At 32.7% G+C, this 12,038-nt stretch overlaps 1 protein-coding gene across 1 annotated transcript; it reads right to left on the bottom strand.

Annotated features, from left to right (window-relative positions):
* Positions 1 to 952: 952 nt before the first annotated feature.
* Positions 953 to 8,038, bottom strand: LOC140816444 (arabinosyltransferase XEG113-like). Its single transcript, XM_073175713.1, is given in 14 exon segments — positions 953 to 1,403; positions 1,483 to 1,569; positions 1,712 to 1,831; positions 1,915 to 2,013; positions 2,538 to 2,651; positions 3,913 to 3,966; positions 4,046 to 4,140; positions 4,555 to 4,690; positions 4,857 to 5,110; positions 5,373 to 5,456; positions 5,459 to 5,477; positions 6,190 to 6,395; positions 6,476 to 6,757; positions 7,594 to 8,038. Coding segments are annotated over 14 exon segments (1,896 nt in total). The 5' UTR covers positions 7,772 to 8,038; the 3' UTR covers positions 953 to 1,235.
* Between the last annotated feature and the right edge of the window lie 4,000 nt (positions 8,039 to 12,038).

Here is a 12,038-nt window from a genome sequence, read left to right on the forward strand (position 1 = left end):
ATTCACTGTAAAAAAAAAATTCAACAATCATCCACATAAATGAAAATTAAAAAGTATACGAAAATTATCCTGATCCAAACCTCACTTTGCGTGCCGATGGTAGATGATGGAAATGTTTCAATTTATGATGGTTGGAAGTCACGCATGCTGAGATGCTTTTTCGAGAGGTGAAGTAATTACAAATGCAAATGAATATGTATCACCGGGTTTTGATGTGCCAACTGAGGTTGGCTGCCCAAATATTTGACCATTTTCAATGTGGATATGATCTCCCAGTTTTGTTTTTGTTCTGTATTTTCTCTTGTTTCTAATTTTAACTTCTTGAAAGCCACCGTGTACTCTGTTATCTTGTGTTTCGTTTTATTTATTTGGGGATTGTTGTTCATATTCGATCTTGATTAATAAGCAACATGAATTCAAGTTTTTTACATTCATGTCACATTTTTTGTTGTAAAATATCTGGAAAATCTTTTATAAAGGATTGGATGTATTGATAAGCACGTGTACCCTATTATTTTTGACAAAAAATTGTGTGAGACGATTTCACGGATCGTATTTTGTGAGACGGATATCTTATTTGGGTCATCCATGAAAAAATATTACTTTTTATGTTAAGAATATTACTTTTTATTGTGAATATCTATAGGGTTGACCCGTCTCGCAGATAAAAATTCGTGAGATCATCTCACAAGAGACTTACCAATTATTTTTTCACCTTCTTGTCAAGTTTTGAATTAAAAATTAATTCAAGAACCATAATAAAATAATTCTGTTCCAATATTTTTTTTATTTAACAAAAAACATTTTCAAGAAACATATTTTGGAAGTCACCAGAAAAATAAAAATCCAAACTCAGTTCAATTTTATTGAACCGAACTCCACCTAAATCAATTGAAGCCTGAAGGGATGAGTGAGACATAAGTGAAAAGTTAGACTAAAAGAGACAAAAAAATGTTCTAAACTTGGAACAACCAAAAATTTCTTTGATATCAAAATATCCTCACATCTCTTATTTTGAACCCTGTCCGGCTGTCCCTATACTATTCAATGTTATCATTTTTGTAGTACATTGAAACTGTCCTTGAAATTGATAGATAAATAACATGGGTTAAATATCGACCTGACGGCTTCTCTCGATCCGGCTATCGAGCTTGCTTTCTTCACACTATCCCTTTCTCCTCTTTTCGGCTGTATAATATATAGCATGTACAAACTCTTAAATGAATCCTCAGAACTCAGAAGGGTGGGTGATCATCTGCTGAAGTCTGTGGAGGTATCGGCTTCCAGCCCGGTTTTTCGTCCCAATATATGTCGTAATATATATGACCTGGTTGGTGATTTTGTACGCAACACCAAATACCCGTGTACCGTTTTACACGCTTCCTAAATTTTTCCTCCCTTGTCTGGTCAACGAAATATATACACAGTTATATATCTATCCAAATAATGATCAAAGTGATATTACTGAGACACAAAACATGCCTTATCAGTGAAACCTATGAAGGCGTCTTGCATGGATGAGAAATGAATGACTTTGACATCCTTGAAGGACGAGAATAGTACCTTGAACTGTTCAGTAAGAACAAATTTATGAGATTACAAAGAACTTCAATGTTCTCCAAATTTTCGAGTTTTAGTTTTGTTTTTCTGGCTCAGCCATGGAATGTGGGATATAAGCAAGGTTAAGAATCAATGTCCGAATGCAACTTACAGTTTCTTCTGAGCTCTGCTTAGGGAACTTGAGAATTCCAGTTTGACTTGTTCTGTTGGAAACTTCACAACCTTTGGATCCTTGTTGACAAAGGTGCACATCGAGCCATGATTCTTTCACCTGAAATAAATGAGGGGCGTTTTACTTAAGCAGAGAACAAAGTAAACGTTAGAACTTGCTCTGATTAGGCACACAATGTTGACCTGCTTCGGTAGAGACGGATTTTCGAGGAACGAGTATTCCCTGATATCAATATTAGCTCCAAATTCCTCCTCTGGAAGTTGTTTTAGAATCGTGTTCACCTGCATATGAATAGTCATGAAGATGGCATCATAGAAACAATCTAGGCACTCGACTTAGCGAAGTCGGTATATTTTGTCAATTCCTTTCGGTGAATATTACAAAGTCATCATTGTTATGACTCGAATAATTTGCTAGAATTTATTTTTAACATTGTATTTTCGGTATACAAAGATAGTGGCTATATAATGGGTTTTGCACTTAATCCAATAGCACAGATCAAGCAATAGATAATTGGATTTAAGCATTCAAACAAAAATATTTCCAAAGATAAAATTCAACGAAAAAGGATGCCGGAGAATAAAAATACTGAATTTGTAAAAACAATCAACAAAATAAAATCTACAACTCAACCAACAGCCCTATGCTTTTTGTCCATCTTACATGTTAATTTTATTTTGGAAGAACTTTGAACAATTACGTTATGCATTTTTTCAAGATTCATAAATTTGTCTTCATAAAAAATATTAATGTATGCATAGCAGGGCAAGCAGGGGTGGCACACCAGATGTGAAATGATCGATACCTCGAACACGTGATCCAAAGGACATAAAAATGGTTGTCTAGTCAAAGACCCCTGTAATATCCCTGGATGTCCAAACCACAGCCTATCCAACCTGCACCACAGGGGAGGCATTACCTAAAATCACAAATTAGAACAACAATCATGTAATGTGAGCGATAGCAGCATGTGTGTATAAACTAGATAAATTCTACAAAGCAAAAGGAAGAAAATCCAGTTTGGTACACAAAGATTACATGACCTTTTCTACAGTACCCAAACCCATAGGAAACAGGAGAATTTTTTGTTTCATGCCAACCAAGAAGTGGACCATTAAAAATTCTGACGCTGTATGACTTCAAATTATAACCAATGGCTGATTCTAATATCATAAAACCGAGTTATGTGGCCACAAGTTAGAATTTATCAAGTTTTAAGTTCAGTAACATACAATTGGTACTTTCAAGATCTTGAACAATAGACTCATATCCACATAGTCTCCAGAACAGAAAGAATACCAGGTTGGTGGGGCTTAAATTATAATACCCAAATATAATGGCATTGAGAGAAATTATTTCAAACCCCAAAAGAAACCACAAATCCAATTATCTTATTCACAACCCAGTAGAGTGTAGGATCACCTCCCTAAAACAATAAGGAATTTGGAACTTTAGGTGTAATTATCTAATATTGCAAGTTTCACCCCTTTAAAATCCATAAAGTCTCCGACCTCGGTAATACCAGCTTCCAATCTCATCTGGCCCCACTCTATTAATTTTGTAGATTGTTGTCCATCACAAATAGACTGCCTCATCTTACACCTCAGAGAAATCTTCAAACTTAAACTACAAGGATGGGCAACCTATAGATTATGATGTACGTAAACAAAAGAGCACAATATGGTAAGGAGCACACGAGCAATGAGCTAAAATCAAATATGTGGTTTTTGTCTTGGAATACAAAGAATTAACTGGTACATTAACTGACTTGTTAAAGCACCTAATTAGATAAGTGGAAAGCAGAAAATTTATAATATGAAGTTTATCAATAGCAATGGCTTAATGACTATTTAGACAAATTTTTTGCAAGTGCAGTAAGACCAGATAGAGATTTTATTATTATTTTGCTCACTCTTCATCCTACAGAACTCGTGAGACTAACGATGAGGCCATGAAATGGAAAACAGCTATTGCAGGAAATGTTGAGGAGAGCTAATGTACAAAAATTAAAATTCACGGGAGACAGACGTCGGATTTTGTGGTTCAAATATAGGAGAAATTAACAATGATCCAGCTAAATCACTGAATAAAATTTCAAGGCTACACCATCCTCATAGTAAATATTTTCCAAACTAAGGGTGCCAAATTTTGTGATGTTCAAAGTTTATAGCAGTTCTCACCAGTGTGCGACCCAACAATGATGCAATGGCTAGTGCAGTCCTTATCTGTTTGATCTGAAGATTATCTGTTGATTATTAGTGAAGTACATGGTCGGTTCACAATCATAACGAATCAAAATCCACATGCACATACTTGGTAATTAACGAGAGCAAAGTGTGACTCAATGCTATGCTCTCCATCTAACATCAAGCTCTTTGGAATACTGGGTTTAAATGACAGGAATCCTCCTGCGTAAGATTGTCGAAAACAAAGAACAACATGAGTATTTTTGGAAGACTCAGAAACAGGTAAGTTAAATGGAAACTTAAAACAAAATTTAACCTAGTTCACAGTATAGTTAAAAGAGACATTTTTTTCTTTTAAGAAATCCAATTTCATACAGACACATCGAGTTCTTCGAATGAGAAAGCCAACACTTGCAAGCAGAAGATACCATTAAATGAACGTTTAAAGTTGGTAGGCTAATAAGTAGGTAGCTAGTTATAAGGCCCTATTCAATAGAACTTTGTTTCACTAACTATTGCTTTTTTAACATACAAACTAATTGTTAGGAAGCTGCACAGAAAGTAAACATTTATTGTAGTCTTTTGGATAGTGTGAAATTGTTCAAAGTCGAAGTAGAGAGCCGAAAAAATAAGAACCTTGTTTATCATAGTATTCTGGCGGATCATAGAAGACCATGGCTTCACGTAACCGATGTCGCTTCCCCTCGGTACCAGCATACTGGAATGTGGTATGCACAGCATATGGCTCCAATCTCAGTTGCTGATACATGGCCTGCCAAGTAGCACAACAATTTATTAATCCTCAATGTACATTCAACATTATAAAATCAGTTTAATACAAAATAAAATCGTTTATCCAATAGGGCTCTTAACCTTTTTATTTTACTTCTTACATCGACAATAACTAGGGTGGGGGTTGCCAAGGAATATACAAAAACCTGGACAAAGTAGGTGTGCCCGCTGCAAAAGATGCTTGCTGGCAAGAGACCCAGCTTAAGATTTCCATCATAAGCATATGCAAGTCCACTATCCTCATCTACAGATGGCCCTAGCTGCCTCCGAACCAGTTCATTGAACCCGTTCTGATCCCATATTTTTTCATCAGCTAGAAGCAATTCTTTCCATTCTTTTGCTAATTTCTTTGAAGAGTCAGTTGGTCTCCAGTGAAAAATTCCTATGTTATATGCAGAACCTGAAGTGGACAACACAAAAAAATAAATGAGAAATCACGAAATGGTAGATAAAGAATTAAATTCAAATTATTCCTACGAAACAGACCGGATAAAGATGTGAATGATGAAATCTGTTCAAAAAATATTTTTCAAGTAAACAAATTTCTCCTATGCTAAAACTGTAAAACCATACCTTACTGTATTACAGTCAATTCCCAGGAAAAAGGACAATAAAGGAAAAAAGAAGAGCTAAAATATTTTATTTGTCCATGGAAGTTGTACCTTGTCTCCAGTCATCCAACCTGTCATCAACAACCGTAGGTGCAACTAAATCGGTGGAAGTTAGAACGTCTGCTTCAGGAAACGCGCAAGATAGGGAAGGGGATTCTGTTCATGAAAAAGTGCATGTAATGGAGAGAATATTCCTCAGTATACAAGGAGAGAATATAACATTGAGACTTGAAATAGCAAATCAATTATGTATGCATGCAGATGAAGCATGGAAAATCAAATAGGAACATTCATATAGATATACAAGCATGACACACGTATACAAATATTAGCTTAAATCAAAGACTGTATAATTATTCTTGTTGAAATTAGGCATCCATCTTGGTTGCTAATTTGGGATATTTTGGTTAGAAAGAAGCTTATCCTTTATTTGTACTTTTTAAATTTTATTCATTAGTATTGTCTTTATAAAACCACAGGTATATATATATATATATATATATATATATATATATGTGTAGTGTGTAGTGTTGAGACAGAGTTAAATAATACAGGGTTGTAATCAAAAGAACCAACTAGCGCCCACACCAAATTTCTACTTCCCAACCCCCCAAACGAAGAATTCAATTAAATAGAATATTTAAAAAGAAGTCTTCTATTTTAAGCTCACAGTGATCCCTTTTTAACAGTAACAGAATATATAGAATCTTTGCATAAGATCTAAAAGCGATGAAAAGACATGCATATACCCTCATTTAGTTAATAATTTACCAGGCGTAAGAACTGTTAGAAATTATGAGGCGGCACAAGAAGCAACACATGTGAAAGAGCTTATAGAAGAAGGCGAGTGCTTGATCATGAAGGTTACCTTTAACCAGACCATGTCAGTGTCGCACATCAATAATTCAACTCCATAAGGTAAAACAGAATCAATCAGAATAACCTTCTCTCTTCCCATTTTATGAAATGTTGGTGAACCCCATCCAACATCTATCGTGCTCATGTGACTACCCATGTCGAAAACTGGAACACCCTTCCAATAAAGAGCTTCCAACAACTTCGTGTCCATTGCACCTGAGTACATGAAGTTACTTATCTTAGACTACGAAATGATTAACATGGCAAAATATTCTTCGACACCGAAGAAAACTCACCAACAAGGAAGTTGTCGACATCAAGGTTCGACAAGCTTTTAACCCAAGTCATAATAAAATCCATGAATGCAAAGTTGCCAAAGGTCACCACTATAACGTTATCCTTTGCTCTTAGCTGAACCAGTTCCTTTGTTAACTTAAAGGTATTCAGAGGTGGCATTTTTGATCCAGGTGGAGGGGCCTTCCAAATGGGATTCAGAAATTTCCTTGGTGTTTGAATGGCCGTTGTTTCTTGTTGAGAAGAATTAACCGTTTGATTAATGAATCTTGAACTAACTTCTTCTATAAACAGGGAGGGAATCAAAGATAAATTAATAAGACAAAGGTATTGAGAGAAACTGCCAATCTATATAATGATAGAGATGCATTCGTTGTGCCACGGCAAGGTGTAAATGAAAGCTTCATAAACTACAAATCAAGAATGCTAAACAGATTTCTATGGTTCTCTTTGTTGTATGAGTGCAATCAACATGCACACAAAGTCTGTCAGGGAAAACAAAACAGCGGACAGAACAACATTTACTTCAAAAACTAATTAATACAGTGCAGCAAAACATCTGGGAATTCAAAGAAAATTGGACCTTTTATAGAAACTCTGACTTCCCAAAAGGTGCTACGGAACTAATTCATGAAATCAGAATTTCAAGGGATATAGTGCATATGTTAAAGATTATACACTAGATGAAACAATCATGATTGGCTTACTAAAGCACAAACATTCACACCCCTCAATCAAGATTCAACCTTTGACTAAAAGATTGTGGTCTTGACAAATTTCGAACTCTCACAATCGTCCTTAAAATAAAACAAGAAAGAAAAATCATATTCCCGAATCAAATAATCCATGGGAAAAAAAACAATCACAGTCAAAATCTGACAAGATCCTTCCAAATCAAGACATCGTACCCAATATACACTCACCTGTTTTTCTCAAAGCAATTACTATCATCCAACTCCATCACCAATACATTGCTCCTAGGTAATACTCACATATATATTATATATATATAAGTATGGAAATATCAAAGAGCTACACCACCATCCAAGTACCAGCATGAAAGCAGAAAATACTAAATTGTCTACTTTTCATAATCAGCCGTGAAAAAAAAGAGACATACCTACGTTACGGTATGCAGTTGAACTGGACAACCATGAAGAGGAGAAAGACCCTGAACTGGAGAAGACTGAGGAAAACACATAGAAGGATGAAACTAAAATTCCGATAATCACGGCGGTGTAAACAGTCAGAAACAATGGCTTGGAGTGCGCCACCTCCTTCAATGGGTTCCAAGCCATTATCAATTTCCACGATCAATTTTCTCAGAAACCCAACAAGATAGAAGAAACCCAAAAGAAAACAAAGGATCGATCACTCTCTTGAGTTTTGAAAAAAAAAAAATCAATGGGTTTTTCCTATTTATGATCCGGGTGGTTTCTGGGTTTGGTTACAATTGAAATCTTGATTCGAATTCATTGAATTAGAGTCTTCATGATGCTGAATTATTATAAAATAAGTGTGAGCACGATGACTTTCTGTAGGAGAAAATTAGCTAAACGCTTGCTTGTTGTGCGTAGTGTACGTCCATGGATGGCCTCACTTCTTATTTATTAAAACAAAGTTGACCCTTTTTAAAATTAATTAATAATAATTAAAAACACATATCATTCACCTAATTACTATTATATGAAAAATAAATACCTACAGCTCATTTATATTTTTTACTAGAAAATATAAATACTTCTTTTTAACAACTATATAACATCCAGCTATCGTACCATATACAATGGATAAACTTTTTTTTTTTTTTTTTGAAACGACAATGGATAAACTTTAGACTAAGGTATGTTTGGTTAAAGGATAGGACAATGAAATGATTAACACAAAAAAGATTAAATATATGATAGACCAAGATTTGTATGGTTTCTTAAAATCCCCAGTTGTGTTTGGTGAGATGTTAAAGGGTGTGACTAAAAAATGAAGTAGACGTGTAGTATCGAAAATATCCTGGTAAACTTCGGGCTAGCGTACCAAACATTGGATAACAGGGAAAATGAAGACAATCCTAATGAATCCTAACTACCAAACGTACCATAACATAATAGACCGATGTTATATCCTTCGGTGTATAATGAATAAACTTCGGGCTAGCGCAGTGGAAACTTGCGGCCGCTACCCTTTGATATATATCTGGTAAACTTATATTTATTTATTTTTACAACATTAATAGGAATCTGCGCTCATTCAGTATGCATTGGGTAAACTTTTTAAATTTGTATGACAATAAAATTTATAGTCGTTTATCTTACGTTGTGCATCGGATAAATAACTAACGTTGTGCACGAGATAAATACCTTAGCGGACGAAGTAGCCTGCAAATCAGGATAGTCAAGCAAAACATACTGGACAAACTATGTACGACAGACTCACTCAAAAAAGTGTTTTCGAACTTTTAAATTATTGATCAAACGTTCACTCACTCTACCAACTTAGACAACCATATTATTTTGGACTTGGATATTAAGTACCTTTACAATTAGACAATCTCAAAATTGAAAAGAAAATATAATTGTTGCAAGTGAAGTTATATATAAAGTGTTTCTGTTAAATTAAATGTACATAAGAAAATGGTTTCATAATACCTCCAAGAAGGCGGGTCACTATTATTTGGAACCAATTATAGAATGGCCATTAAATTAAATTGTAACTAATCAATCACCCATAAGGTGTGTTTTGTAATGAATTGTGTAATTAATAGTTGAATTATACAATTTCTTTGTTATTATAATCTTAAATCTCTTAAAACTACAAACGATTTTCGGTAAAAATAGTCTTAAAATCGAGACGTGTCATAAAATTTAAAATTTGATTTCAAATGAGTTATAAGTTATCGACTTCAAAATATCTCGATTATGTTGAATAGGCCTTAAATTTTATCACAAGGTCAGCTCTTCAAATAAATTCTAAGATTTTAGGGGGGTGTATTCAATCTAAACTTTTAATGATTTTTAATGACTTTTTTTAAAGGTGGATTTTTGTGGAGTTGATGGATTTTGATTGACTTTTATAGAATCTCATGGAATTGTAAACATATTTCATAGACTTTTATAGACTTTTTTTGTAGACTTTGTAGACTTTTGGTAATTGTGATTTATTTTTTTATTAATTTTTTTAAATAATTATTGGACATATATAACCTATTCAATTTTAAATTTTTATTTATTTATGAAAATGTAAATGAATTTTACTTATTTAAAGGTTAAATAAATTTAATTTGTGAAAAACGACAAATGAACTATCCAATTTATTGAAATCAAAATTTCAATTCTTTATGTCAATTCAATATATTAATGAACAATATTTTTATAAGTTCATAATAAAATTTTATTAAAAGAACACTCAAAATAATGAGTAGTCTTTTATAAAAAAAATCTAATCATTACTGACAATTTAAACGACATCGTTATACATTTCATTGGTTATGGTATCCCTCCATGCATTAGCATTTGCTCGTTGTTGTTTTTGAGTATTAAATAACTGATCAAAGTCGTCACCTTCATAAACTTGTGTTGATGAAGACAATTGAGCTTCATTATCTAGTTCAATTTGAAATTCATCAAATTGACACTTCTTTCAAAGAAAATTGTGTAATATAGCACATGCCAATACAAGCTCTATTAGGGGTGGAAAAAAATACCGAATTTTCGATATACCGAGATTACCGTAACAAAAAAATATTGAATTTACCGAATTTTAAGTATACCGAAGATTTCGGTACAGTAACGATATCCAATTTGAAAATTTTGGTATATACCGAAATACCGAAAAAATATACAAAATTTTTAAAATATATAATATTTTAAAACAATAAATTATAAATTTTTTTAAAATGTAAGGTTTTTTGGTTCGGTATACCGAAAATTTTGGTATAGTATCGGTATGAATTTGCTTATACAATAATTTAAGATATAGATTAACTAAAATTAAAGAAAATAATTAAAAATAAAATTTTATATAATAATTAATAAAAAAATTAAATTTTAATTATGTTTTTAAAAAGTACAAATAAAATGAAAAATAAATAGATGAGAAAAGAATGAAAGTTTGTATTGAATATGTGAATTTGGGAGATTTCTCAATTAAATGTACATCCAAATCTTTAGGTTGAACCAAAGACTTTTGTTGACATTTTATTGTTGTACATTAGGTTATAATTCTTGTACTTAATAGAATTCCATAGAGTCATTAAAAGTCTATTGACATTTTGAATACCCATAGACTTTTGTAGAGTTTTTAAAAGTCAAGTTTGAATACCACATGACTTTTTAAAATTCTACAAAAGTTTATATTGAATACCACTAAACTTTTATGGAGTATATAAAAGTCTAGTTTGAATACCTCTAGACTTTTAAACTCCATAAAAGTCATTAAAAGTCTATAATCAATACACCCCCTTAATTTTTAGGATCAAAACAGTACAAATTTATTTATGCCCACAACATAAATGAAAAAGTCAACAGCCCATGGCAATGTCCAACTAAATGAAATTAAATTTCATAAAATAATACAAATTCATCTTCTTTAATTAAAAAATAGTAAAATATTTGAATTTTGATATTATGCAAGTGCCAAAAATATAAGATATTTGAACTAAGCAATTGGAGCTTAAAAATTAAAGTTCATCAGATTTCAAATTATATATTTAATGGCAAAAACTTGTGTGAGACAGTCTTACGGGTCGTATTTTGCGAGACGGAAATCTTATTTGGATCATCCATTAAAATATTATTTTTTATGCTAAGAGTATTACTTTTTAGACAAAAACTCGTGTATTTGTGAGACGGATCTCTTATTTGGGTCATCCATTAAAATATATTACTTTTTATATTAAGAATATTAATTTTTATTGTGAATATGGATAAGGTTGACCCGTCTCACAAATTAAGATCCGTAAGACGGTCTCACATGAGACTCACTCTATTTTTTATTGTAAATATATGTAGTATTGATCCATCTCACAGATAAAGTTTCGTAAGACAGTTTCACAAGAGATATACTTATATTTAATTTACATAGATCTGGTTGTTTGGTTTTTTTTTTTTAAAAAAATTGAGTTTGTCTAATATAATTTTGATAAATAAATTTGATTATTTCAAATTAACCAAACCCTCCTAATACTGGCCCATGACGCCTCGAATAATACTATCAGGCCCAGATTAACTTCCTTTGTGGTTAATTTTGGGCCTGAGCCCCCGTGACCATCAGGCCCTTTATCATATTTTGCCCTCATTTTTATATCGTATATATATTCCACGGGCAAGATCAATTGGACTTGGACCCTGATTCAAAGCCCAACCTCTTGTTCGGCCCAATAAATTTTGCCGTGTTACTGTGTTACACTCTTGAAAAAAAAATTAAGACCTCATTTCTTAAAGATTTTATTCTCTCTTTTTTTCCCTACCATATTACAATAACTACAAAAAATGTACAAAAAACCCATCCAAACATTAACTCAAATTCACATTAAAAAAATTACGAGAAAAAATGTGCTCGAAAACCATTCGT

This window comes from Primulina eburnea, chromosome 16, assembly GCF_022965805.1.
Source record: "Primulina eburnea isolate SZY01 chromosome 16, ASM2296580v1, whole genome shotgun sequence".
Taxonomy (NCBI): domain Eukaryota; kingdom Viridiplantae; phylum Streptophyta; class Magnoliopsida; order Lamiales; family Gesneriaceae; genus Primulina; species Primulina eburnea.